The 27,838-nt window shown below is 50.5% G+C and overlaps 11 protein-coding genes across 11 annotated transcripts; 6 read left to right on the top strand and 5 right to left on the bottom strand.

Moving 5' to 3' along the window:
• Positions 1 to 536: 536 nt before the first annotated feature.
• Positions 537 to 750, bottom strand: AA0111_g2534 (hypothetical protein; the record flags this gene model as incomplete). Its single annotated transcript, XM_028648316.1, has 2 exons — positions 537 to 667; positions 720 to 750. 2 exons carry the CDS (start codon positions 748 to 750, stop codon positions 537 to 539), a joined length of 162 nt encoding a protein of 53 aa, XP_028510200.1.
• Positions 751 to 1,884: 1,134 nt separating this feature from the next.
• On the bottom strand, positions 1,885 to 3,766 carry AA0111_g2533 (ATP-dependent RNA helicase; the record flags this gene model as incomplete). The annotated part of the gene is made up of 2 exons (XM_028648315.1): positions 1,885 to 2,038; positions 2,094 to 3,766. 2 exons carry the CDS (start codon positions 3,764 to 3,766, stop codon positions 1,885 to 1,887), a joined length of 1,827 nt encoding a protein of 608 aa, XP_028510207.1.
• Positions 3,767 to 4,144: 378 nt separating this feature from the next.
• On the top strand, positions 4,145 to 6,689 carry AA0111_g2532 (hypothetical protein; the record flags this gene model as incomplete). Its single annotated transcript, XM_028648314.1, has 2 exons — positions 4,145 to 4,252; positions 4,311 to 6,689. The coding sequence occupies 2 exons, from the start codon at positions 4,145 to 4,147 to the stop codon at positions 6,687 to 6,689; spliced, it is 2,487 nt and encodes an 828-aa protein (XP_028510206.1).
• A 1,311-nt stretch (positions 6,690 to 8,000) lies between these two features.
• AA0111_g2531 (hypothetical protein) lies at positions 8,001 to 8,760 on the bottom strand (the record flags this gene model as incomplete). Its single annotated transcript, XM_028648313.1, has 2 exons — positions 8,001 to 8,531; positions 8,593 to 8,760. 2 exons carry the CDS (start codon positions 8,758 to 8,760, stop codon positions 8,001 to 8,003), a joined length of 699 nt encoding a protein of 232 aa, XP_028510205.1.
• A 1,189-nt stretch (positions 8,761 to 9,949) lies between these two features.
• On the bottom strand, positions 9,950 to 10,761 carry AA0111_g2530 (hypothetical protein; the record flags this gene model as incomplete). The annotated part of the gene is made up of 2 exons (XM_028648312.1): positions 9,950 to 10,638; positions 10,692 to 10,761. The coding sequence occupies 2 exons, from the start codon at positions 10,759 to 10,761 to the stop codon at positions 9,950 to 9,952; spliced, it is 759 nt and encodes a 252-aa protein (XP_028510204.1).
• An 854-nt stretch (positions 10,762 to 11,615) lies between these two features.
• Positions 11,616 to 13,730, bottom strand: AA0111_g2529 (hypothetical protein; the record flags this gene model as incomplete). Its single annotated transcript, XM_028648310.1, has 2 exons — positions 11,616 to 12,886; positions 12,941 to 13,730. 2 exons carry the CDS (start codon positions 13,728 to 13,730, stop codon positions 11,616 to 11,618), a joined length of 2,061 nt encoding a protein of 686 aa, XP_028509902.1.
• Positions 13,731 to 14,660: 930 nt separating this feature from the next.
• AA0111_g2528 (Cytochrome) lies at positions 14,661 to 16,241 on the top strand (the record flags this gene model as incomplete). Its single annotated transcript, XM_028648309.1, has 2 exons — positions 14,661 to 14,902; positions 14,966 to 16,241. The coding sequence occupies 2 exons, from the start codon at positions 14,661 to 14,663 to the stop codon at positions 16,239 to 16,241; spliced, it is 1,518 nt and encodes a 505-aa protein (XP_028509903.1).
• Positions 16,242 to 18,410: 2,169 nt separating this feature from the next.
• AA0111_g2527 (hypothetical protein) lies at positions 18,411 to 19,971 on the top strand (the record flags this gene model as incomplete). Its single annotated transcript, XM_028648308.1, has 2 exons — positions 18,411 to 18,708; positions 18,752 to 19,971. 2 exons carry the CDS (start codon positions 18,411 to 18,413, stop codon positions 19,969 to 19,971), a joined length of 1,518 nt encoding a protein of 505 aa, XP_028509899.1.
• Positions 19,972 to 20,577: 606 nt separating this feature from the next.
• AA0111_g2526 (hypothetical protein) lies at positions 20,578 to 21,295 on the top strand (the record flags this gene model as incomplete). The annotated part of the gene is made up of 2 exons (XM_028648307.1): positions 20,578 to 20,620; positions 20,679 to 21,295. The coding sequence occupies 2 exons, from the start codon at positions 20,578 to 20,580 to the stop codon at positions 21,293 to 21,295; spliced, it is 660 nt and encodes a 219-aa protein (XP_028509992.1).
• A 1,943-nt stretch (positions 21,296 to 23,238) lies between these two features.
• AA0111_g2525 (hypothetical protein) lies at positions 23,239 to 23,409 on the top strand (the record flags this gene model as incomplete). The annotated part of the gene is made up of 1 exon (XM_028648306.1): positions 23,239 to 23,409. One exon carries the CDS (start codon positions 23,239 to 23,241, stop codon positions 23,407 to 23,409), a length of 171 nt encoding a protein of 56 aa, XP_028509900.1.
• Positions 23,410 to 24,490: 1,081 nt separating this feature from the next.
• On the top strand, positions 24,491 to 27,835 carry AA0111_g2524 (hypothetical protein; the record flags this gene model as incomplete). The annotated part of the gene is made up of 4 exons (XM_028648305.1): positions 24,491 to 24,547; positions 24,602 to 25,996; positions 26,042 to 27,521; positions 27,573 to 27,835. 4 exons carry the CDS (start codon positions 24,491 to 24,493, stop codon positions 27,833 to 27,835), a joined length of 3,195 nt encoding a protein of 1,064 aa, XP_028509901.1.
• Between the last annotated feature and the right edge of the window lie 3 nt (positions 27,836 to 27,838).

The following is a 27,838-nucleotide window of genomic DNA, read 5'->3' as shown; positions in this document are numbered from 1 at the left end:
CAACGGACACAACTGCAAGGTCCCGTCAGGCCGCAACCAGGACCTCGTTGCACAAGGCACAGTTTGTCACTTTCGTTGTCATCTTTGCCATGTCTCGCGCGCATCATAATTGCGTTACGTCCTGGTTGAATTGGCGATATGCTATCGGGTTGAGAAGTTGCTGAACAACACGGAACGCCTACTACGTATGACAACATGGTTCGTTGCCGACCCCGCAATGTCCTCGAGATGTCGCAGGGCGAGTTGAGCACAAGTGGGATCGTGCTGGTCATGGTTCAAACGGCTGCGTTGCCTTGTAAAACAGGCCGAGGATGCCGGCAAAGCGAGCCTGATCTCAACATCATCTACAAAGCAGTCTTTTTAAAAAAAAATTGGGTATGTATTGCAAATCGCTAATGCTCTAGGGAACCATGCCGATGCGTCGCTATCGTAAACCGTCACACCGGGACTCCGTATGTTTCCAAACTCCGAAAAACCACTCTTCCGTACAGTATCGCTCCATATTATGCTTTCGAGCCCCTCAACCAAGCTGGTAGTCACGCGGACGCTATTGTGCCCATCGGTGGGTATTGGTTTCCTTGAGGTGCGCATGTGCACCATTGCTCCTTTGGTACGCTCTCCATAACGCCGGCAACGTGTTTACCGCAACCCCACCATGTGGTCTTGTCTAAAGAGATGTTAGCGATGCTTAGGCAAAGGACTTGTGGAATGTGACATACTGCACGAGTCGCAGGAAGCCTTCTTGCACATTGTGAACGTTTGGTTGTAGGTGTTGAAGTGCTAAGTGGCGTAGCGTGGAGTAAGGAGACGATGCCGATGATGGTATGCCGAAGGCAAAGGAAGTATGCCGAAGCCTTTGGATAGAGCTCGAGAGCGTGGATTGTACTGTTGCAGTGGGTTTGAATGTGTATCTTGGTTGATGAAGATTTCGAAATCGGGTCCGTTCGACAAGCTCCCGGACCTTTATATATACGTCGCACCTCTCCACCTGCTCATACTTCTCGCCGAAGACCCTTCCAAACATGATACCTTACCTATGCGTCTTACAATGCCGCGGTGAGGCATGGACACTCGCCCGGGCTCTAGGGGACCAATCCTTCCCAGAATACTGGGCCTCTGCATCTCACTTCTGCTTTCTGATTGGTTGCCTAGTGATTTGTCCGAACCATAGTCGGCGACCACATTCGGCGAAGTGCCACTTGACGCTTTTTCTCGCTATGGGGGTTTAGACTGCGGGAGGGGCGTCTGACAGAACCTATAGCAGGGTCCGTTACCGAGCCATAGAGAGGAAGGGTTGTCGAGGGGTTTGTGTCGGTGTGCGGACTTGCGTACTTTGTGGAGTGGGATGTGGAGGTCCAGTCTGATTAGTGGCGAGCGTAAGATAGTGCATTGAGTAGGCGTGCTGCATGATGCTACGCCTTTGGGCTGACGCATGTGGATGCAGTCAGATTTGAGATTTCCCATGGTAGCTGGATAGAGACATGTACAATATGACGAGGTGGCTTCGGCCTTCTTGTTTGGACTTGGAGACGCGTAGTCTCAGGCATCGTACGATTGTTCAACGGCATGATAGTAGCATTCCGGAAGCTATGGGATTGGGCATCTCTTCAGCCCAAGGTTGAATTCAAATAATCAATTACGAACAACAAGATAGCTTGCAAACTAGCCAGACTAAAGCTCGGGAAAACACATCGCGATCTGTACAATGTACACTACCGGAACTTTTGCTTTGCATGATCCGAAACGCCTCCGCTAGAGGAATGCTCCTGCGTCTAAAATTCGATCTTCGCTGCAGCTGCAGCCTGCGGCATCTACTTCGCCGACTAGCTTTATTACGAGATGCCGGAGTCTGCTTCTAACAACACATGCCCAGACCCATACAACTTAGTCAAAAGTAATCTTAGTAGCGGCCTTGACGTCTGAAGTGTCTTTGTAGAAGGCACCGTATGCACCATGTTCCTTCTTCTTGACAGTCGTACCGAACTTCATCAACTCTTCTGGTACGGGCTGGTTTGCTGCCTTGAGGACGTTGATCAACCTAAGAATAGAGTCAGCAGACTGAATTAGTGCAGGAAAATGCAAGGAATACTCACGATCCGGATAGTGCCTTGTCATGTTCCGTGAAAAGCGTGATCGCCAAACCCTCCTTTCCGGCACGACCCGTCCTACCAATCCTGTGAACATAGTCCTCAGCTGTCAATGGGAACGTGACATTGATGACAACCTTCACCGCGGGGATGTCAAGACCTCGTGCAGCAACATCTGTAGCGACAAGGAGCGGCACGTGGCCCTCCTTGAACGCTGCCAGTGAGGCGCTGCGCTTCTCTTGGCTTAGGTCGCCGTGAATGCCACCCACGCGGAAGCCTTGCCTGCGGATAAAGTTTTCAATGCGCATTGCTTCCTTCTTGTACAAGCAGAACACAAGGATACGATCGTCCTTGTTCTTGCCAGATTGATATTGCCTGAGCAACTGCAGCAGGCGCTGCTCCTTAGCATGGGGATCAAGTACCTCTACGAGCTGCTTGATGCGCACGTTGGCACGGAGTTCGCCAGATTGATTGTCACCAATCGTGATCCTGACTGGCGAGTTCATGAAGGTGGATGCAAGATCCCGAACGGAAGGTGGCCACGTAGCAGTAAACATGAGAGTCTGACGCTTCTTGGGCGTCTGCGAGATGATTTGCCGAATTGCTTCTTCGAATCCCTTATCAAGCATACGGTCAGCTTCGTCAAGGACTACGTACTCAGCTTTGCTGAGGTCCGCAGAGCCATCACCAATCAAGTCGTTGAGACGACCCGGTGTAGCGACTACAATGTGCGCCTTACGGCAAGCAGCGACTTGAGGGTCTTTTGGCACGCCGCCGTATACGCAGACTACGGACAGTCCAGCTGGTGTAGCCAACGCCACCAATTGATCGTAAATCTGAACAGCCAGCTCACGCGTGGGTGAAACAATGACAGCCTTGATACCCTTCCGCTTGTCCTTGGGTAGCGCTGCGATGTAACGCACACAGGGTACACCGAATGCCAGTGTCTTGCCTGAACCTGTCTCGGCGACACCAACCATGTCTCTTCCTGACAGCAAAAATGGCCAGGTCGCTGCTTGTATAGGTGTAGGGGCGCTGAACTTGGCAAAGAAGGCGCGTTGCGCATCGTCGACTGGGAGGTACTTGAAGTTGAGGATGGGTCGTAGGGCGCGAGCGGCGGGTTTGGGGTCTTGGATAGTCATGGTGTTTTTGGCAAGGAAGGCGTCAACTTCGGCCTGAGGAAGCTGCGTCAGCTCCTTGCTCTCTTCGTAATCGCCCGATTCGGTCGCGGTTGCGCTCGTTGCTGTAGGCTCGGCGCTGGCTTGGACCGATGAAGGCTTCGATGAGGACGCAGACTCGGTAGCTTCGCCCTTTGTCAATGCCTTCAAGCGCTTCTTCTCTGCCTTCCGCGCTGCCTTCTCTGCTGCCTTGATGGCTTCTTCGCTCTCTTCCGCAGTCTGGCCAGCTGGCTCGTCTTCCGCCGCAGCCTTCAGCGCTTTTTTCGCCTCTTTCGCCTCCTTCTTTGCTTTCTTTGCCGCCTTGCGCTCGGCCTTTGAAAGCTTCTCGTCGTCTTCAGAGCCCTCTACAGCTTCGACATTGCCGTTGGTCTCGGTCGCGTTGACTTCGGCGGTCTTGCTAAGCTTCTTGCTCTTGTCTTTCTTGCTCTTCTTCCTTGAGAGCTCAGGTGTAGTGGTCGCGCCATCTTCGGCGACAACATCAGAGATTGGACGTTTCCCCATCTTGTTGGTGGGCAATGGCACTTGTAGAGAAGCTGCGAAGGATGGCGGAAAAATCACTTTTTTCGTCGGCAGTCGGACCAGGGCACTATCGATAAGACCGCGACTAGTCCCAAAGGGTCCAACGCGATCATAGACCAGCAAGTCTCGCGTTCTCGATGCTTTTCACCACCCTGCGCATGCACCGAGTGTGACGCGTACGAGTCTCTGTGTCTGCCTATAGCAGACTGTAGTTTTTTGATCTTCCGGACTGGTGATCGCAAGCAAGCTCCGCAATTCCGCGCTAGTCAAAACTTTTACGCACTCGCTCTCACTACCGCGAGCCATGACCAGAACCACTAAACGACAGGGACCGCTTTTTCCAAGACTTCATGAGCGATCATGGCGGACGTGACAGTGCTGAGATGTTGGCCAGCCTGCGTCGACGCAATCGATTGGTCTCCGGATGGCATCATTGCATTAGCGTCGGATGAGCGCGTGGAGCTGCTCGTGAGTTGTGATCTATTCGCGTGCATACATAAGGCATCTCTTACTAATAGCTGGGTAGTTCCCAAACACCATCGACTTTGAGCGAGATCAAGTTGCCCCTCAGTGGCAACACGTACCCCTCAAGGTGCCTTTGTTTTCCACCGACGAGCTACCACTCAAAGAGCCTGCGCCTATATCAAACTATTCCGTTGGAGAGGAAATCTCGAATAGTGCACCCATCAACATTGCGTGGTCGCCGCCTGGCCTTGCGAAACACCGAAAGTGTGCACTTGCAGCTCTTACTACGAATCTGACGCTTTCGATCTGGTCAGCCGAAGGCAAACTGCAAGAGGAAGGAAGCTGGGCTCGGCGGCTCATCATCAACGATGCACTTGCTGATCACTTCGAAGATTGTGATGACGAGCTCAGCCACTTGACAGTATCAACTAAAGAACGACTGCGTTTGAGAAGCCGCATTCGAGCGTTCGCTTGGGCACCCGCTCTACCTGGTCCGGAACTGACTGGTGTCGTTGGAACTCACCTGTCATATGGTCAGCACATGATAGCTGTCTCTAATGACAACAACTACCTAGTCTTCTTGAAAATCGAATCACCAACATCCACCTTGGGAGCTGAGCGAGACTGGAGGGCAGATGTTCTGATACATGAATCTTTCGCACTGCCCTCAGATACCATCTTTCTAAAACCCAACGTTTTTGAAGACATGGTTAAACAGCAAAGGTATATTTCACACATTGCATGGAGTCCTTGGATCATTCGTGACGATTCCCATCATTCCGTAATCGTATACGCTACGAATGAAGACGTACGGGCTCAGGCAATCACGTACACGAATGGGCGTATGACCTTGGACAATGAAGTCATCTACACAGGCTACGTACTCCGATACGATGGGCCAATGAAGTGGTTCGACAAGCCCGAGAGCGGAAGCAGACTAAAGCTTGCCCTTTTCACGAACACGGAGCTGGTATACTTGACGATATCAGCCCTCGACGCTTCTATTATCACAAAGAGCACGCATGATCTGGACGGCCGATGGGACCCCATCTCTGGTGTAGTCTGGGATATGACCGAAACAGTAACACCTCGCCTACACATAAGCTCACTGATATCGACCCTCCACAATCCGACCGCTGTTCTTGAGGAGACATACGATGGCCTGAAGAGTCTTGGTGTTCCAAATTGGCGGGAGAAGATTGAGAACAACTTGGCGCTTTTCAGTATAAAGAATGGACTCAAAGGAAATAGCAAAGCGAAAGTGTGGGGTCTAACAAGGTCACCTCTAGGCGACTTCATCGCCGCATGCAACAGCGTACATCCTTCTGATATGATCGAGTATGGCATTCCGGCTGACCGAAGCGGCACCGTGGCGATCAGCTCCTTGCGACGTGGTAGCCAGCGGCGAGATATATTTCCAAACGAGGACGTCACCGCTGAGGGTATAACGTACAGTCTTAAGAAACTGGCAGAAGGGGCTGTCGAGGATCCCGATGATATGCCTGCATTCGCAGAAGAGATGGTTATGAAGCTCGTCAAGACTTATACAACTCCTTCTCGACCCGAGAACAGCGCAAAGACATCGACAGCGTACTCCGATGTCAACAATCTCGACTCGCTCATAAGGGAATTCAAACTGTCTGCCTTTCTCGACGCGCATATACTGAAGGACCGTTACACTCTACTCGTATCTGAAGCATACAAGACACAGATCCAGAAAGACCTGTTCAGGACACTTATCGCGTATCGTCTCGCTCATGCCTTGCAACAGGTTCCTCTATCGCTCTCAAATACTCCCTTCAGTGCAGAAATCGTCATACATCACAAGCAACTCATTGCTCTCGTTAACATGGCCATGAGCCACAACGATACATTGGAAGACAACGATCTTCCAACAGTCACTACTGGTGTGATGGACAGCAGCAGTTCGACGGATCAAACATCAGCAACCTCAACAGCAGACACATGTGACTTTTGCTCGGCCCCTATACCCTTCACAGACCTTGCTTCAGCAGCTTGCACCAACGGCCATCAGTTCCCCAGATGCGGATTGAGTTTTCTGGCCATCCAAGCACCAGGTATTACCAAATATTGTGGCATATGTAATACTCCATTCTTGAGTGATGAGTGTGTCATGGCCCAGGAATATGTGGACAGCAAGAAGAGTCTAGATACTGGAGGCGATGTAGTTATGGCTGATGTGACAAGAGATGGAGAACTCTTAGAGGCGAACGGTAGAAAAGACAGGGACAGTGGTTCATTGAATGGAGCGGATCGGGAAAGTGTAGCTGAACAAGACATGGACGAGGACCAAGCAAGCGACGACCCGGAAGACGAGGACGGACTGTACGAAAGGAGGCAGATTCCTGTTACGTTGGCTCGAGTATTATTCCTTGCCTGCGATGCTTGCGTCTACTGCGGTGGCAAGTTTGTTGGTTGAAAGAACTCAAATGAGCTTACCCAGCTTGAGAGGTACGAAACAGCGCATTTTGGTGGATTGAATCCATCCCCAGAAATGACTCTCATGGTAAACACTATCGACTTTCATAGAGAGATATAGCGTAAGATTCTACTTATCCCTTCATGGTAGACTTTACCGAGGTATTGATTGGGACTTCCCTACGCATCCTCTATTCATTTGCATAGCTTGGGCAAATGTTGAAGGACAACATGGCCACAAAACCCGGAAGTTTAATCATCCCACTTGTTTCGCCCAGCATGTTCATGACGCTCATGTCCCTTGTCGCGGGACGGAAGAGGACATAAGGTCCGAATGCCGCTTGAATTACGGTCCGGATCCCTTGGCATCCATCCGCACAAACTACGCAACTCCACTTTTCACCGCGGCAAGCCCTGGCGCTTTCTAGAAGACCGGCCAGATCGCCGCACAAGTCCCTCACGCCCCACCCAATCAATCGCACAATGTACGCACACGAGTGGGAGCCAATAGTGGGCAGGAGGCGCATGGAGCCAAACGGAGATGTCAACCAGTGAGGCCAAAGCCTATAGTCAATCTTGCCACAAACACGGTGTGATGCGGGGCAAATTGTCTGAAGCCCACGGACGGGAGCCGCCGCTGACGGCGTTGCCCCAGGGAAGGGGTGGCACGAATTGCCCTGCGTTTGCCTTGCTGCCGCACAAGTCGCGCATGCTTTGGGTATATAAAGACTTTGTTGCTTACCTTCTGTTATGATCTTCTACACCACAACAATCAAGTTCATATCCCAGACCAATTCAATCTTCACTATAACAACCTTCTTCAACCAAACAACCACCTCCCAACAACCATCAATATGAAGGGTAACTGCGGCTGTGCTTCCGGTAGCTGCAACTGCGGCTCCACTTGCACCTGCGATGGCTGCCCCGTATGTCATACCTTCTTATCCACTATGGAAATTATACTGACGACTTGTAGGGTAAATAAGCCAGCTAACTGCGAGGCGAGGATGCGCAGAGAGCGTGACAAGGTGAGTGAAGTCGTGTCATATTACACACATATCAGTACACTAATCCTGCGCAGATGGTTTCGAACAAACCGTATCTACTTGATTCTTGAAAACATGCGATCACTAGGGGAAGGGGGGCGTTAGGACGCTCAAGTGATACCAGATGAGAAATTCAATTATTCCAACACAATATTCGCGTAGCGAGTGTTTCTTCCATCCTGTGAAGTCTTTGTTCCTTCGCACATCTTCAAATTATGTGATACTACAACAACCGTGCGATACTGAATCGACCATATCATGTCTTTTTATCCGCAACAGACCGTAGCGTTCTCCTGCATACGGTCATCGCCGCCACTGCTGAGGTTGAAGCTTTCCCATCCAAAGATGAAGTAGCCCAGATATGCACCGATGAAAATGCAAATGATGAAGTATCCGTTGTAATACATAGCCAACAACATAACGAAGTAGGCCACGGCAAATGCGCACATGTGCAGTGCCGCTCTAATCGCCTGCTGCATAACGCTCGGTCGGAATTTGCTTGTTGTGGTGGGTGTAGGTGCTCGAGCAGCGGATGTAGTTGTAGTGGCGGGAGTCTTAGTCGTGCCGTCATTGCTTGATGAAGAAGAGGCAGAGGAGCCGATTGTTGAGGGAACGAACTTCTTAGAATACTGTGAGACGATGTAGCGATCGTACTCTTTGGCTGCGCGGCGCAGAAACTCGAGAAGGATGACAAGGAGGACGACACCGATACAGGAACCGGCAAACATGGCTTTGGAGCGAACGTGCCAGGACTCTGCGATGAAGCATGTGTCGATTACGTTCCAGTTCCATAACATCTGTGAGATACGTATATTAGCTGGGGCTCTCTATAGCGCACGTACACGGAACGGGACTTACACTGATCTTGCATCCACCCATCATGTCCATCGCATCATCCATACCACCCATACCGCCTGATGAGGTTTCCATAGGCATCATGCCACTGGCTGTCGGTGTCATAGTCATGCTCGGCATAGCCATGCCTGTGCTTGTTGGAGCCGTCGACATACCCATATCCATTGACATGATTGCTTGCGCCTGCATGGAAGGAGGTGAGAAGAGGGTTCAAAGTTATATCGTAGGGACTGCACAAGATTGGGAACCTACTGGGAAATTGGAAGAACGCAAGGAATTAATCTACTTCAATAATGCGTCTCAAGTAAGGTTGAGCAAGTTATGAGCAAGTTTCCAAGCGCGATAGATGTTGAAAGGAAGCAGTAATCACCACAACGTGGTTTACGTTCAGGAGCTGGGGAAACTGAGGAGGGTTTACGGCAGAATGGGAATCACACAAGATAAGAATGTATCAAATATCAATGAAGGCACGGCAGTTATGCCTTTTTTCGGGTGATGCAACCTTCTGTGCACTTCGCAGGCCCAGAAAGCTTCTACGGTCATCATCACGACGTGGCGTGGTGCTCACAGACCGTCCACCAAATACAGCCTTGCGTGAACACCTCACACAACCATCTCAGCCTACCATATCGTAAGATAGCGCAGCAAGAGACCCGCTTATCCCGGTGGTGGTGGTCGTTGAGACTTGACAAGCAGGGGCGACCTGCAGAAAGCTATTCCGGAATAGGTCTAGAGGTCGAATGAGGTGAGAAGGTTTCTGAGCACATTTCACGCCTTCCGAATCCTGCGTGAAGATAAAAGTCGACACGGCCTGACAGGTCTTGAAATGCAGCGAGATGTTGGATCCATACAGGTGGTGGATGTTTGTTGGTGAAACGAGGGGAACGGGCCGCTTGCGTGCATCTGTTGGGACTGCAGCTTACAGGCAGAATACCTCCAAGTCAACGTGCGATATATGGACTTATATTGCAAGCGCAGCAGAATATCGTACGGCTGCATCCCGGTGATATGGGTGCCAGTCTGGCAAGGGTAAGGGGAGGACGAACTACTGCAGGGGTTGGGCCATATGAGCATGCGATTGTGCGTATTGGATGCAACGACAAATTGGCCAAGCGACAAAACTCCGGTATGCTTGCGATGATATCAGTGCGTTGTGGCTCTCAACACTGAGAAATCTTTGTCTCAAAGAGCAGTCCTGTGTGGGCCAACGTGGCTTACATAGATCACGTCACATAACGTCAAGGCAGATTGGCTGGGTAAAGACTCTTTGGCGGTGTTGGTACGACAGAAGACCAACTAAAAGGGTATCTCACTGTTATCAGTGTTGTTTCTAGTCATGATTTGTTGAACCACCAGACTGTTATGCCTGCTCAGCCACAGTCTCATTCCTGGCGAATGGATCAATGCTTGGATCTGTAATCCTCACATGCTCGATGAATCGCGCAATGTTTGTTGCGTTTTCTGCACTATACGTCTTCTCAACCCAATGCAGCATCATATCGATGCCAGCTGTGACTCCGGATGAGCTCCAGATAGGCGGTGAGCTTGAATAATCCTCCACCCATCGAGCAGACGGGACCCATGTTGTATTCGGATTGGCTGCTACTGTCGTTGGCCAGGAAGATTTGTTCGCAGTAGCTCTCTTGCCATTCAGTATACCAGCACGAGCCGCCAGAGCTGACCCTGTACATATAGTGAGGACTTGTCGGACTTTCGGTGTAGTTTCCCTGATGTACGCCATAGTAGCGTTCAAACTTGTTGGGTTGCGCCATCCCGGACCGCCAGGAATAATGAGAACGTCTAGGTCCGGTGCTGTCTCGAACACGTGTGTAGGCGTGAGAGATGGATACACGGAGGAGTTCAGTGGATTCATCGCAGCCATTACTGGGCGCGTGGTGACTGGTTCCAGGGTCTCGGCGATGTACACAATGTTTGTCGGGTACGATCCGCCGATGAATTGAAGGATCTCTGATGGACCGTATACATCAAGCATGTCGAACATGCGGAAGAGAACGATGCCATAGGTGCGCGGTACGGGCGTATTCGACACTGATAAAGTCAGCCTTTTTCTTAGCTTTCCAACCTAATTAGTGATCTCTTACAAACTGCTGAGACGAGGGGGATAGAGAGAAGAGACACAATAGGCCAGATGAACTGTAAAAGGCCACCCATGGTGTATGTGAGATTTGTGAGATTTGTTGAGCAAAGTGCTAGACAATAGTCTTACCATGCAATTTGAGGCTATTTGAATCATATTGGTCACATACACAATTGTATGTTGAAGCTTCCACGATTGAGTCACGTAGACATATCAGGTGTTCGTCTCGTGCACTCTATCACAAACAATATGGAACTCTTGGCCAGTCCCAAAGCCTGCGATCACACGAAGTTTTTGATGAAATATGGGGAAAGGCGTCCAGCCACATTTCTATATCGGTGAATTCCCAATCTGCGATGAGAATACTCATAGGGTCGGCGAAGGTGTGGTGGGAAAGCTTCACAAAAGCGTGTTGGCAAAGAGCTGGATCGCGTTAGCATTGTCATACAATCTTGCTCAGGAGTCGAATATGTTCATCTTTTTCGCAGGTATGCGTGGTTGGTGTTGCGCTAGATTGCGCAAGTTCCTGCATAGACAATGTCAGATATACCATAATAGTAGATAGGCGAAGAAAGACACCAGTGCAGACGGTCCGTGTGGGGTGTGGGGAAATGCCCGAGCCACGAACGCGATCGCGTCTTAATTGCCCGCTCATCCATGCACAGCAATCATGTCATCACCATACGCTCAGCACTGAATACACTAAAGCCACAAATTGTATACAACTATCGTGAGTCGAACCCTGACTCGCTATTTCATGAATAGATGACCTAAGAGGCGCCCTTGCGCCCAAACGCCGAACGCATTGGAATCGAGGTATCAATATAGGTGACGATCTCACCATACTTCATAAATTACAACATGCTAATGAAAGCGCAGAAACAGACAATGCGAAAGCGCAACTTGCAGCGGAACCACTATGCGCACCCTAAGATTGCGACCGAATCGAACGAAGCATGGAGATGACTGGAATGAGCTTGCGCAACCTGTTCTTCTCCTTCGACTGAACAAAATGCGTATCCTGTCGCCTAAGAGGACTCGGGTCGATGGGTGAGACGGTGACGGTAGCACCCTTGCCTGCGGCGGGATCGCACGCGATAACGGATGTCTTCCTACGCACAATGGGGGAACCGATAGGAGAGCGCATCTTATCAGCGATCGGTGAGAACATGGCCTGCTTGCGACCAACGGGCGAGCAGATGACGATAGGTCTCTGTCCGTCTGCGGTGGGCGACGTGACCACAATTGGGCTGTTCTTGCCAACGACAGGCGAACAGATGATAATGGGTCGCTTCTTCTCGGTGATGGGTGTGACGAGCACGATCGTGCTCTTCTTGTTCTGATTGAAGACACTGATCTTCTCTGTGGGGGTAGATCCCGGGATGATAAGCTCGGGAAGCGTAACAGCATCCTTCGTTGCGGCCGATTTGCGCTTCAAGCTGAAGTACGATCCATCTGGACCGTCAACCCAAGAGCCATCAAAGTCTGGACTTTCCAGTGCTTTTCTGGCCACTTGAGCCTTAGCCAGATACATGAACTCGTCGCCCTCTACCTTGATCATGCAGTTGTGCCAGGGTGTCGGAAGCTGGTATTCGTAGACCGGATTTGGCTCGAGACGCGTCTCCAGAGAGTCGATTGCGCGAACCATGTTTGCTGGTAAAAGCCGGATCGCGAATTTGGGGCCTGCATTGTTGTGTGCGTGGATGGACAAACGAACGTAGTTGGGAAGCAGAAGCTCAGTCAGGTTTGAGTAGGCTTGGTTGCGAGATATCATTTCTTCAGCGACAAGAGCAGCAGTCTTCTTCTTTTGTTTGCCGCTCAATGACTTGACTGAAGGGATGTCTGCAAGGTCCTCCAACATGAAGCGAGTCTGGCCGCGGTAGAGACCAAGAGCATCGGGCTCCTGCTTTTCGATCAACTGACGGATATACGCACGGTCAGGCCCTCCAATCCCCAACATCAGCTTGCGACAAAGCTCGGCATCGCCAGTGAGCTTGGTCTTCACAGGGTGCGGCATCTGATGAGAGTTAAGGAGCAGCTTCTGGAGACCTTGGAAGCCCTCAGAGTCAGCAGAGAAGATATTCTTCAGGCCCTTGAACTTGATGCTCGGGACAGGGCCGACATCTTCCGGATAGCGCTCCTTGTATATCGCAGCCATGCAAGCATCGTATGTGTCGATCATCTCATCGTCAACACCGACTGTCATCTATGCTTAGTACTGTTCCTAGAAGATAGCGTCTAGGGAAGACTTACTGCAATCGGAGAACACGTGGCCATCGTTGATAACCCACATAGTCGCACCAGGCTCGTAAACCGTATTGACCTCCTTGACGAACTCATGGAGTGCGTCCATGGCGATATGCTCAGCTAGATCTGGCATGATGCCCCCAACTTTATTCGGATTGGGCGATTTGCAAGGGAAGGCAGGTAAGGCAAGCTGGATGGGAAGGTTCTTGTCGACGTAGCCGTAGACGCGGTTTAAGAAAGCTTCTTTTCCACAGACATGCCATTGGTCGTCCCTGGACACGTTTTTGAGTCTACGTTCGAAGATATCGGCTATCGTTGCACATGTCTCTCGGTGTTTTGCTGCCCATGGCGTCGTCGATGCTGAGATGTTCGCAAATGGCTGGAACTCAGTCTCTAGAAGAATGAAGCGCTCTGCCCATACCCCGAAGCCGTCGGCTTTGACAGACTTCGGCCTCGATGTCAGCATACCTAAGAAGAGACCATTCTCGTGTTCGATCTCGGATACTTGGGTACAGAGTTCTTCTTGTTGATATGAGGGAGGGTAATTCGAACGAATGTTAAGAAGAGCAGGGATATCGGCTGTAATCTGGAGAGTCTTGATGGACTTGCCAGAGGGAAGATTGAGCTGGGCCCATTGCCTCTCTGTGGAGCAAACGATATCCTTTAATTGTGTCCAGATTTCTGGCAAGGATTTGGAGTTACTGCCTTCGACCGCCAGGAGCTCACCAGAGGCATTCCTCCAGTACAGGCCCTGAATGCAGTGGTAGGTGTTGATGGACTTGTTTAGTGGTGCCATGGTAAATGATTGACGATAAGAAGCAGATTTTCGCTAAAGTAAAATGCTAAGGGTCGGAACAAAGGAGATGGAATGAAGAGGCGTGCGTTGAGCAATTGTAGGGGCTGTTTACTGGCCTGCAGAACCGCAAACAAGCCGGCTTCTAATATATGAAAGAGACTCAGCACACATGTCTCAAACATCACAAAGGTGATGCTCCACTCGGTCAAAGCGCGCTCGCCCCAGCCAGCTGCGGATGGCATCAGCGACAAGCCACAACTCGTGCACTCCGCACACCGACTGGTACGCTAATTACGGCACCGTTCAATCTCGCTACGCATCGGGTCAGCCCATTGAACTGGCCGTCGCGCTCAACATGCCTGGCGGCAGTGTGGATCCGCTTGATGCTTTGCTGTTGCAGTGGGACAAATGGCATGCTGTTGCCAGCCGGGATGCATAACTAGGGAACTTGGCATCCGCAGCTGCCTGGGGCTAGCTGAAGTAACTCTGCGAGTAGACGGCGAGTTATCTTGCACAGACGTCCGTCATACGGCAGGATTCAGCGAGCCATCATGCAACAACAAGTCCAGACAGGTGGTCGTGGCAGAGCTATCATGACCCCACGACAGGCGTATGCACTGCTTGGCAGCATAACCTGGGTGGAAGGATCTCCGCCCCTGCCAGCCCCACAACGAACGGTTGTTTCTACCCAGGTGTTACAACAGGATCCGAACGTTACCATCCAAAACTCCTTATTTTCTAAAAGTAGGTGCATGGAGCTGGCGTGCAGGGTATGCGCGCCAGCCTATCTCGCTTCAGCTTTCGCTTAGAGACACCGCCCCCAACTTACCGGGTTGGGGCTGAGATCCTTCTCGCATGGCGGCTAGTTCCATATATGCTTTGGCTAAACAGTCGTCGTCAGTACTATCAGATTTGTAGCAACTGAGCATCATGGTTTCGTCTCTTTCGCTGGTGTTTATCGCCGCTTTCGCTATCGTCTTCGGTGTGTTCTCATTCTTTGTCTACCTTTTCACACCACCTCGTAATTTTCCCAAGAACATACCAACCATACCATTCTATTATGGTCTTCTACCGCTTTTCAAGGATGTTGACCAAGCTGAGCTATACCGACAATATCTCAAGGAACCTCTGGCCAGATATGGTGCGGTCAAGTTATTCTTTGGTGGACAATGGTCAGTTCGCCAATGTACCTAACACATTTGCGGCACACACTGACTTCGCATGTCGAATTGTAGGAACATACTAGTAACCAAACCCGCGTACATTGCGGAGATGTTCAAGCATGAGGAAATCTATGCCAAGTCTGGAAATCAAGTCAAGATTCCGCATAGTGTGCTCGCCGAGTACACGGGCGAGAACATCATCAGCGCCCATGGCGAGAAATGGAGACTCTACCAACGAGTCATCAAACCCGCTCTGCAAGCTGACCAGGACTCGGAACAAATCTGGAAGAACTCCAGGGTGCTCAGGAACATGTTTCTGGGCGAATCAAAGACTGCTGGCGGCAACGGCATCCCAATATACTCACTTCTTCACCGATATGCGCTCGCCAATCTCTCAGAAGTGTTGTATAGCTCAAGCTTTGAGACGCTGCAGCATGTGGACGCACCGCTACATATGATTCAGATGAAGATCAAGCCGATCATCTTCCAGCCTATCTTCATGAACTTTCCATTCCTCGACTATTTACCATTGGAAGTTCGGAAGCTCGGTCGTGTGCTCAGCAAGCAGTTCCGCGGCACTCTCCGCACTGCCATATCCAAAGGACATTCCCAACACGTCTGTAATGAGAACGACAACAGGAACGTTGCTTGTAGGTTGCTTGGCTCGCATCGCGAAGGTATACTCGGCGATAAGGATCTCGACGACAACCTCGTCAGCACCTTCTTAGCCGGCCATGAGAACCCTCAGCTCGCGCTCATGTCCCTTATGTACCTGCTTGGCACGCATACATCAGTCCAAGAAGCGGTTCGCAAAGAGATCTCAACCCTCTACCCTGCCGATGCACACGTAGACTACGAGCCGTCCTATACCGATCTCCACGACCTGCCACTTCTCACCTCAGTCCTCTACGAATCTTTACGCATGTTTCCTCCGATCTCACAGCTTATCAATCGCCGTACAACAACACCTGTCATACTTGGCAACAAGATACCTGTACCCTCCGGTGTCTACATGGGTTACAACGCATACTCTACGAATCGCGATACTGAGTTCTGGGGCGATGATGCCGATGACTTCAAGCCGCAGCGCTGGGGTACCACGAACGAGGAGATCAGCCACCTATACCGTCGCGCCAACTCCAAAGGCTCTTTCATCAGCTTCCATGGTGGAAGAAGAGCCTGTTTGGGGCAGAAGTTTGCGATGCAGCAGCTAAGAATTACTCTGGCAGAATTGGTGAGGGGGTGCAGATGGAGGGTAGATGAGACTTGGGACGGTAGGATGACACCTGCTGGGCCGTTGTATCCCCGAGGCTTGAAATTGAAGTTTGAGAAGTTGTCAGAGAAGTGAGAATATTGGGTACAATAGGTTTGCATATGTGCGCATAGCGATCGGAGTTTCTGGATATGTGTCATGTGTTGGATGGAATGTATATTGATTCTGGCTCTTAATGTCCCAACTATTTGATTCCACTATTCAAACATTGAAAACCCGCCCATGGGGTCTGAATTGATTGTCGTGCATCAGCATCGATAAGTGCTTTACATGCTCAACCTGTACATTTCATCTTCAAAATTTGAGGATTTCGAGCGCCCGCACTGTATACTGACTTTACAGGTTATGCTTGCTCAATTGGATTGACCATGCCCTCTGCAAATCACCGTTTACAAAGCGTGTTTGACGTGGGGTCCAAAACGATGTGACTGTGCGAAGGATTGCAACCCTGTGGCGGGTAGCAAAGAGCAGGGGATGCACCAGGCGGCTATGGGACGCCTGGCGAAAGCTCATGCTACGATTGTCCCGCACATCCCAGTACTACCGCAAATACCACAGAAGATAAGGCTTACTCAAAGCTATAAAGTGGATCAGATCCAACGTGTCATAAATCCTTCGACTGACTTTTCACTTGGACGTATTGTGATGTGGAGATTTGCAATAAACATAGTATACCCAAGCGGGAAGGGTGGGGACAGATAGTAAGAAAGTGCAATCTCGGCGCAACGATACGCCAGGTGCGATCTTACCATGCCGTAATCAGGCGTGCTGAAAACGTGACTTGCTTACGTTGGATTCCTCCGTTGTCGTGTTGAGAGAGGTTATGATTTTTGCAGAAACGGATATGCAACCAGGATTCTACCCACTTGGCGAAGTTTGTGCTTCGTAATCACATGTGCGAAAGAGCACGATATACCTTCTCACTGCGATAGCGAACGACTACAGCACTCGAGTCGGTCAGTTGCTGAGTCTGTCAAGTGCACCCCGTGAAACAGGCTTCGGCGATGCCGTTAGCTGCAGATTTTCAACCGCAAAATCGAAAACAGATGTAGCACAAAAGGAAACTCAGTAGTTGAGTGCCCAAAGCAGAGCTGAACGAATCGTGATTGGTAGAGATGGAGCGTCAAATTCTCCTCAAATGGCCCTAGGTGTTGGTGAGGGGTGGCATGTCTACTACTGACTCAACGCCTATCAGGACTGAGATCTGTTTCAAATTGGTTGTATAAATCTTCGATCTAATGCCGCAGTACTTCAAATCCTAGATAGACAGTATTTGATGCATATGCATTTGTCACAGCTTCATAAAAAAAAGATGCAATCATGTTGTGCTCTTCCGTCCAGCTTTGGGTGACTCATGATAACCTCTCTGGTAGCTGCATCCATCTCAGCAACGCCTTGCAACACTTCCAAGGCGCGATGATGCGGGGAAGATTGTAGTCAACCCTCAGCGAATCGTCGACAAGGCGGAGTATTCAGGACAAACTTATCCAGCTTAGTGTGGCGCTAAGCAATTCAGCCTCACGCGTCCCCCAGCTCTTCGGATTCGCAGTGCTAGACGACAGGCGCTAGTGAAATAGACCTATTTTGCTGATGGTGTTGTATCAAACACCATACCCAGACAGTGCACGGTCCATGGGTAATGCTAGTATGCTGCTCCGGATTGCTATGCACAGACGGCTGCATATCTAGGTGTTGAATGTTTGTCCACGGAGCCAGTTGTAACGGGCTGCCACATCTGTACAAACCACGTAATGCAGTAAGAGGTGTTGAGTTTCAAGCAAGACGTAGTTTTTGGACGAGAGCTGGCCGATGTATTCGTCCATCCGTCCCGCATATCCAACACCAGCAATGCTTTTCCCAGCCAATTCTGCGGCTGGTAATCCCTGTGATTAGAATAGCGGGTCGCTTGGCGATACACAAAGTGGCGCGGGATGCGCCAAAGCGTTCCTCTCGCAGGAGCTGACCGCAGCCGAGACGAAAATACGCCTTTGTACCAGGATGTCCTCCCATTGGTTGCGAGGGAGGATAGGGCTGTGCTACAGCCTGTAAAGCAGAACACAACCGTGCCCAGAACAAGGTCTTGAGTTGTGCAGTCTTACGCAGCGCATAGTCGGCACGTAGGACGCTCCGAACACACGGCGATGCTAGTGTCTCTTTCATACATATCAGTCTTATCATGTCCTTTGATCTCAGAAAGGCTCACTGCGTATCATCTGTCGCATCACATCGATACTGCTTTCTGCCATGCGTTCTCCAATCGACTTCGAGAAGGCCCATCATTACGATCGATGTCGTGAAAGCTTCGACAGCGATGACTACCCTTCACCACACGCCATCGATGAATCTGAGCAGTCATTAACGAACGATTCTGCTCCTCCCCCACCTCCTCCACCATATTCGGCCTTCTCAGTCAATCGCAGAAGGTTTATCCTGGGTGTAGTTACAGCGGCAGGCTTCTTTGGACCGCTGTGCGGAGCGGTCTACCTCCCATCTCTGAAGCTGTTTCAAAAGATCTTCGAAACATCAGAAACCGCTGTCAATGGTACAGTTTCAATGTACATGGTGGTGTTCGCTGTTGCTGCAAGTCATTCCTCCCGGTATACTAGAGCGCAAAACTAACAATCCACAGCCTCTCTTCGGTGCGGCAGCCTCTGACGTTGGCGGAAGGAAAACGGTGTACATGGTCGGACTCGGCAGTTTTCTCATTGCCAACACATTACTGGCTTTGCTGCCAGCACACATCGCTCTCCTATACTTTCTCCGTATCTTCCAGGCATTCGGATCATGTATCGTCTTCTCGGTCGGAGCCGGTACAGTAGCCGATATCACAGAGCCCGCCAGACGTGCATCCGCCTTAGCATGGTTTCTCATGGGACCTCAACTTGGCCCCATCCTTGGTCCACTTATAGGCGGTCAGTTCGCAACCGAGACCAGATGGCGATGGGTCTTTGGCTTCCTCTCGCTCGCCAGTCTTCCAGTATACCTTGCCATCGTATTCTGCATGCCAGAAACCTTGCGGTCACTGGTGGGTAACGGCACAGCCCTTGCGCACCAGCCTTGGTTTTCGATACCAAAGTTCCGGACAAAACCGTGTACTGACATGAAAGTTCCGAAAGCTCCCCGACCATCGTTTCGAAAATTTATGCACCTTCTCAAGTATCCTCCTCACTTGATTGTCTCTTTCAATGGTGCCTTCCAGTTTGCCGGTCTATATGGCATGTACATATCCTTCCCCACCATTTGGCAGGAAGGGTACAACTGGACAACTGCCAAGGTTGGGTATGGCTTCCTTTGTCCTGGTATTGCGATGTTCATTGCTTCGATCCTCGTAGGTCGACTCTCTGACTATATGCGCAAGAAGGCCATCGCGAACAGTTCTGATGGCAAGGTTGCACCTGAGCGGAGAATCGCCATCCAGATACCCGGATTTCTTATCGCAGCGGCTGGAAAAATCATGTTCGGTTGGTTCGCACATAATCACGTGCACCCAGCAGCTGGTCTGTTCAGTTCAGCTCTCGCAGCAGTTGGTGTTTCCGTCGTCTTCGTCACTAGCACTTCATTCCAGACTGAGTGTGATCCTGCTCAGACTGCCAGTCTAGTGGCATTAGGAGGATTTCTTCGCAATGTCGCTGCAGCGATCTGCGCGGCGATCATGGGTAGCATCCTGGACGGAATGGGCTGGGGATGGGCGTTCACCGGCTTAGGAATTCTGGACCTCCTCTGCATACCAGGAGTTCTTCTAATCCTGGTCCGTGGCGCAAAGTTCCGCGAGGCATTGAAAAGAGAGCAGCAGCTGAATAAGTGAGTAGCTGCCTGACAATGTGCTTTCGGTTTGGATTAAACTCCTCGCACGTGTCTGACGACTACGAGCGACAACTTGTCTTTTGGCATAGCGCGGCGTTGGTAGACATTTGGCTTTTTATATTAGCATGACACTTATGGAACAACGCATAATTCAACTCAACATCGAGACATATCATATAAACTGTTCTGCAGGTGTTGTTGTTTTTTTGATGCTATTGTAAGCACGAAACAGCTGGTTTGTGAGCGCGGAAGCTTCGGGGGCGAGGGTGAGCATCACCAAAGCTACCCCACGTCCTCCTAACGACGACCTCGGCACCTTGTAGCGGGTCAGCATACTGGGGTCGCATGTGCCTGCAAGGCGAATTGATAATTGAGCGGGTACGCGATGGAAGAAATGGAGACATCTTTCTGGAACAGCTGCGGAATTTACTACAAGGGCGAGTTTGGCCGGTCGCCGCGACTCCAACCTCTTCCGCCTAATTTGTCAGCAATACTCGCCATCAGCTTCGGTATAAAGAGCATGTAACCTGGCGACTATGACATCACTTCATCAGCGGAATCAATCTCGCACACCTACATCGTGGCGTTCAGAGCAAGTCTACGCAAAATGACCAACTTCAAGGTCGACATTGTAAGCGACACGGTGTGCCGTAAGTCCTCATGAAAAAGCATCCAGTAAATGGGTATTCGGCACTAACCAATTTATAGCATGGTGCTATGTAGGCAAGAAGCGCTTGGAAAAGGGTATCGCGGCCTACAAGGAGAAGCACCCTGATTCCACAGACACTTTCGATACCAACTGGTTCCCTTTTTACTTGAACCCCGATGCGCCAAAGAGCGCCGACAAGCAACAACTGTACGAGTCGAAATTTGGCAAAGAGCGCACAGCAATGATGCAAGAGCGCCTCTCACAGATTGGCAAAGAGGAGGGAATCAACTTCAAATACGGCGGCAAGACTGGAAACACACGCGATTCGCACCGGCTTATACAACTTGGAAAAACCAAGGGCCCGCAAATGCAGACCCGAGTGATTGAGGAGCTCTTCGCTGCATACTTCGAGAATGAGAAGGATATTACTACCCAAGAGATCCTAACCGAGGCAGGTGTCAAAGCTGGGCTGGAGGAGAAAGAGATCAAGGATTGGTTGGAGGCAGGCAAGGGAGGCCCTGAGGTTGATAAGGAAGTGCAGCAGGCGCGTCGACAGCAGATCACTGGCGTTCCCAATTTTACCATAAACGGCATGTATGAAGTCGGTGGAGCACAGGATCCGGCTGCCTTTGTACAGTTGTTCGAGCGATTGAAGAGACAGGAAGGTAACCTGTAAGCAGCTCGGTGTCCGATACCCCTCTTAGCAGATCCAATACATTCACATTCCTAATACTACCACGCCATCTCGACACACCATAGTAAATCGGCGACTTTCATTTAGCTTCAAGCTTCCGAACACCTTCTATCCATTTTCGAGAACACGATACACAAAGTGGCGCATCCCTGGGCATGGTGGTATCTGATATCCGTCAGATGGCGTCAGAAAGCTTGACTCCCGCCTATCGCGGAGCGAGCCTCCCGTAACACCAGAATCAGCTGATTATTTGCGATCTGAATTTCGTGGTGTACCGACATATCTGGTCATTTTGTATGGTGTTACGAACTCCAAGCACCGGTGAACACCTTCCACCTTCACGAGGGCGACAATCTGAATCTCAACCACTAAGACCTATCTCTGGCTGCAGTGGACTGATTTCAAATATTTATTCATTGAATACGACCACATTACCTACTAGGCAGATCTGACTAGTCTACTTGCTCGGTGTTTTGGCAGCTACACCTGGCATAAGCGGCTTTACGGAAAGAACCCTACTTCGCATCAGCTGTTCCTTGGTTGTTATGAACGCTTACCATTGCCACATGGAACGTACTTGTGAACGCTTGAAGCGCAAGGGGTCTACTCCTTCTAGGAGAGAACTGCTACGTGACTGTAAGTGTAAAGTATCAAGGGTTGCGGACAGACGCAGTATCGATAGCAAGGGGCTGTTAGAACCACAGGAAGTAACAGTTGCCAGAATATTCAAGGGCTAAGCTAGATTGAATTGTAAGCGACCAAGCGTTGGAGGTGTCGTTGGCGCCTAGAGCATCCTAATGATTTCGGCGAAGACATCCAGGGTGAGACATTCATTATTACGGGCTTGCTACTGCGCTCGCAACTCTTGAGGATGCCGCGTCCCTATAAAGGGGCTTCCTTCTGCACAGATCTCTTATCTACAACTACGACCAGCCCCATCGGATCATCCATACCTAACACTTTATCATCCAATTTCTTCCAAATACCCAAGATCAACACCACAGGATGGAGCTCCTCACATTTGTCCTAAGCAGTGCTCTGTTCACTGCAGTTATACTCTTCCAATTGTCATTCTTGAGTCGCGCACCAAATCCCTTGGCTTGGTGCCGCCCATCCAGTCTCTACAGGGTCGGCAGTCTTCACACTCTAGCTACGGCATGGTTGAGACGCATCGACTATGGAGCCGTGGTTGGACCGTTATATCAATCCAGTCCAAACGACAAGAAAGAAAGCACGGTCCAAAACATCATAGCATTGACGGAACACCACGAGATAGCAGAGCTATTAAGTGATATGATTCAGAAAGACGGGGCAGATTCTTGGCCACCGAACACCAATCACGCACATACGACCTGGTCTACGCCTCTACAGCCGTACAAAGAGATATATCTGGAACTCGCACCTCTCCTTCCCCAAGCGACCCCTTCTCTAGATGACGAAGTCAATATATTAGGTATAGAGAATTTCCGACAGCGATATCGCGATTTACTCCATGATCGCGTTGATCTCGTCGAAGTTGCAAAGGTAAGGAGAGTAGCAATGATTATACAGATGGCTAAATTGCTAACGGAGCTGTTGGCTTTTCCAAGCAACTGATACGGGATGTTGGATTCACTTTACCCGCGAGACGTACAATGCCTTTTACTGCTGTGTTGCCGTCAGCCGACATGCGTATAGATGGGCCACCATACCCATCCTCAAAGTCGCGCAACGGGAGAGAGAAATTGACTTACCTATCGAATTGGTTGAACCTTGGATCGTAATGCAGAGACACTTCGGCTGTGCGTCTGACGCAGGGAACAATAATACGTTGCCTAGTTGCTATAAGTTCTTCGCTACAGCGAAGCTGACTGAACCGTCTAGCAAGCAACGTTTTGCTCAATTTCGATTGCAGAGGCACCTACATATACAGAATCAACACGGGAATGGAGCTGCACGTGACATCTAGCGAAGAGAATTTCTTCCGCATCTTCTACGACCTCGAAGTCTTCGGCGTGCCCGTCTACTACGACATGGCACAATCGATCATCACCTTCGCACGTGGTGACAACGCAGCTTGCGCCATCCATGTTGCAAATATTGCATCGCAGATGTGACTTGTACTCGGCATCTACATGGACAATCTGCATGATAAGATGATTGCACATTCTGTCTGGCTATCAAAGGTGCAGGGCTTCCAGGCGTGGGGCATTGGCCATTACAACAAGGAAACAAACAAGTGGGAGACATTCGATGGGCTTAGCGGTAACCAGGTACTGATGTTCCAGGCGCTAGATGCGTTTTTGGGAATTGAACAATATCTTGCGCCAAGAGACATGGAAAGGAACTTGCCAAAGAGGCAGAGAGAAGTATGCTATGCTTTCCGAAAACACTCATTTCGTCGATTACTCGGCCAGGCAGATATGCACGACAAGAATATGGTGGAAATAGTGCGGAGTTTTGAGGAGATTTTGAGACGGCTGAGAGTAAGTATTTCACGTCGAAACTTGAACTCGGACAATATTGATGCAAAGTGCAGTTGTTCCGCGCAGCGCATCGTACGAGATCGAAAGCCTATCTATCTCAGCCCGCGCCTGAACGGATGCCTATGACAGCTGGAAAGTCGTTACTGGATCCAAGTCTTGATGCCAGTCTGGCGTTTCTCGACGGCTTCATGGTTCGACGGCTGGCGCAGACGGTATAGACAGAGAAGGCTTCAAACATAGGGTTCTTGGAATGTGGGATTTGTGGGATTTGAATGAATGGTAGATGGGGTCATGGATATGCTAGTCGTCTTGAATAGGAGACACTTAAGAAGCGATGTCGAGGTCCATGGTACCGCTCGTGATGACCAATTCGTATGAAGAAGCCGCTAGTCTTCACCTCGGCAACTGCAACCCAACCCCAACCCTCGCGATGCGCGTTCTCCGTCACACTCCTATGACACTGCGGAAGTGATGATGGCAAGCACGAACGCCATGGTCATGATGCTCCGGACACGCGGGTAGTACAGTATGTAAGCACCGAAGCCATGTGGCATGCGAGTGGCTGTGGCGGTTAGCGCATGTGCCATTGCATCTGGGCATCTGCAGGGTTCACGTCCAACAATGCAAGGCGCGCCTCCGCAGCGCAACGCTCAAAGTCTTGTATCGCCATGTCCTAGTTCCTGATCGGAATCCACGGGCTACCACGTGCACCATGGCCAACGAAACGCCCCCACAAACCCCGGCTGAGCGCCGCTTCCTGCGGCCCAGTGTAAGTCGCGTCTCCGGGCAGTAATGCAGGCAATGAGCTCACCATGATATACAGCTACGCAGCGCGACCATGGTCCAACCCAAGACGGGCGAACGCGTCAAGAAAGCCTTTACTCTGCGGCGATCCCAACACCGACCCTCCGAATCCTCCGAGTTTCTGCTTGCGCCGGGCCAATACGATGAACAGCGGCACCGGGACATGGGAAGAGTCGAACTGGCCAGAGTCAAAGTCCGAAACAAATGTCGACAAGCCTACGCGTATGCGACAAGTGATACTGGAATCGGCATATTCAAATGCTCGCTGGCTTATGTTCTCGGGTCCTTGGCCACCTTCGTTCCAGCCATTGCAGGACTGCTGGGCAAGAACGATGGAAAGCACATAGTCGCCACCATTACTGTCTATTTCCATCCAGCCCGCTCAGCTGGTAGCATGATCGAGGCAGTCATCTTGGCCTTTGCCGCTTTCATGTATGCCGCCTTCGTTTCCTTCTCAAGCATGGCCGTGTCTGCATACTTTGGAAACCATGACTTGTTAGTGCTAGGCCATGTCATAGTGCTCGTTGTCTTCTGTGGAGGAGGCCTGGGACTTGTTGGATGGACAAAACAAAAGCTGGGCAATCCTCTCGTCAACGTGGCTTGCTCCCTGACTTCACTCGCCCTCATCACCATCCTGACCAAGGAGGGCGCTGTTCAGGCAGCCAAGTTCTCCTACGTCAAGGTTTGGCAAGTCTCGAAGATGATAATTCTGGGCTGTTCCGCCTCAACCCTAGTGTCGCTCCTCGTGCAGCCAAAGTCGGCGCGCAACGAATTTCGCGACACTTTCATCAAGTCGACCGATGCTATGGCCGAGATGCTCAACGGCATTACCCTCAGCTTCCTTTCCGGTGCTGAATCAGACCTCAAAAGCGATTCTTATGTCGAGGCCTCCAAGAAGAGCCAGGCCACATTCAAGACTCTTGTAAAGAACTTGGGAGAAGCCAAGTTTGAACATTACGCTCTAGGTACTGAGGAGGAGTACAAGATCAACGCCAAGCTTGTTAAATGTTTGGAAAAGCTAATGCAGAGCTGTGGAGGACTGCGGAGTGCTGCTGAGACTCAGTTTACATTATTGGCGCAGTCAGAGTCGGAACCAAATGGGGCGTCGCATCAGCCTATACCTGCCAACGGAACCGTTACCTCGTCAATATTCTCCGAGCATACCATGTCACTAAGCCCGCCGCAACTATCTCCCAGTCTCAGCCATACCGAGAGGCGCACTAGCATCCTCGCCTCCATCGATGAGCTGCCCGAGAGTTCTGCTGAAGCATCCGCATACCCCTCAGCAGCTGGATCCGACGACGAGTCTACTCCGACCAAGAAGAAGTCTGGCCAAGTCACGAATCTTTTGCAGTCGAACCTGACGCCTGCTGACATGTTCTCTGTGTTTATTGCTCAATTGGGGCCACCAATGGTATGTTCAGAAAGTCCAGTCTGCTACCTGTACTAACCTCAATAGAAATCTTTAGCATACACGTTACGCGAGGTCCTCTCTGAACTACCTTTCGGACCTGGGCCCGAGTACAACATGGCTATCAACGAACACTTTCGTCACAGTCTGGTCGACGCGAAAGCACTGTTTTCAAACGCACGACGAGAAGCTCTTTCGGCTGTCTACAAGAACAAGATACCAATCCGGGCCAGCTCCGCAGAGATCGCAGCCGACTTTGAAGAGGTTGCCGCAAGTTGTGGGTACTTCAGTTCGTCGTTGTTGGATTTCGCCGAAGATATGGTCACGTTTCTTGATATTCTTGAAGAGTTGAAAGGAAACGTCAATCGCTATCCTCGACAAAGAACCTACAATTGGCTAAAATTCTGGCAACGTGGGCGCAACAAGACTACATCCGGAGATGGCTCGGAAGAGTCCAGTCTTGTTGATGAAACAGAAGCCCAGACACCTGGAGGCTCGCACGAGATTCATAATCCCATCTACCGGAAGTCGACGCGGGGCGATCCATACAAGTCAGAGAATGAGCAGCCGCTGTCATACCGCATATGGACTTCATTGGCCGTCTTTAGGAGAGACGACCTAAAATTCGCTGTCAAGGTTGGTATAGGCGCAGTCCTCTACGCCATGTGGTCATTCATCCAATCGACCCGGGGATTCTACGGTCATTGGCGTGGAGAGTGGGGCCTGTTGTCGTACATGTTGGTTTGTTCGATGACTATCGGTGCCTCCAACACCACTGGTTTCCAACGTTTTGCTGGTACATGTCTTGGGGCTGTACTTGCCATCGCCGCATGGATTGCAGCTGATGACCATGCTTTCATTTTGGGGTTCTTCGGTTGGCTCATCTCTCTGTTCTGCTTTTACATCATTGTGGGCAAGGGCAAAGGGCCTATGGGTCGCTTCATCCTGTTGACTTACAACCTTTCTGCACTCTACGCATACTCTCTGTCTGTCAAAGACGAGGAAGACGACGACGACGAGGGCGGTATCTCGCCTGAGATATGGGAGATTGTGCTTCATCGTGTGGTCGCTGTGATGGCTGGTTGTCTATGGGGCATCATCGTGACGAGGGTCATCTGGCCCATCTCAGCACGTCGCAAAGTCAAGAAGGGCACATCTTTGCTATGGCTCAAGATGGGGTTGATTTGGAAGCGTGGCCCTCTGAAGACCTTACTTGAGTCCAACGAGAACTCGAGTCGGACGTACTCGTACATGTCCGAACGCGAAGAACTCGAGCTTCGTCGATATCTATCTCATCTGGATACACTGCGTGTATCAGCTGCTGCCGAATTTGAGCTCAGGGGCCCTTTCCCGGACAAAAGCTTCAAGATCATTCTAGGCGCGACTAGCCGTATATTGGATAGTTTCCATGCTATGAACGTCGTGATTCTGAAAGACTTGAAGGCATCTGAAGGCGAGAAAGAGGCTTTGAGGTATACCAAGAAAGAATGGATGGATCTGAGTTGGCGCATCAGTCATTTGTTTTCAGGTAAGCAACATCCATCAAGCTGTGCAAAGCGCACCTACTAACACGCAATAGTCATGGCTTCTTCGATGAAGCTAGCTTATCCACTCAACGATGTACTGCCCAATGTCGAACACACGCGCGATCGATTGTTAGCAAAAGTCTTTGAGTTCCGACAGAGCGGACTGGGCAAGGTCATCGCCAACGATGAAGACTACGAGTTGTTGTATGCGTATGCGTTGGTGACTGGGCAGCTCGCGCATGATCTCAATATAATTGGGCAAGAGATCGAAAAGCTATACGGCGTGCTGAGTGAGGAGGATCTGAAACTACAATAGATA

This window comes from Alternaria arborescens (assembly GCF_004154835.1).
Source record: "Alternaria arborescens strain FERA 675 chromosome Unknown contig_4, whole genome shotgun sequence".
NCBI lineage: Eukaryota > Fungi > Ascomycota > Dothideomycetes > Pleosporales > Pleosporaceae > Alternaria > Alternaria arborescens.
The sequence above is the reverse complement of the archived record's forward strand: the minus strand, read 5'-3'. Positions and strand labels throughout refer to the sequence as shown.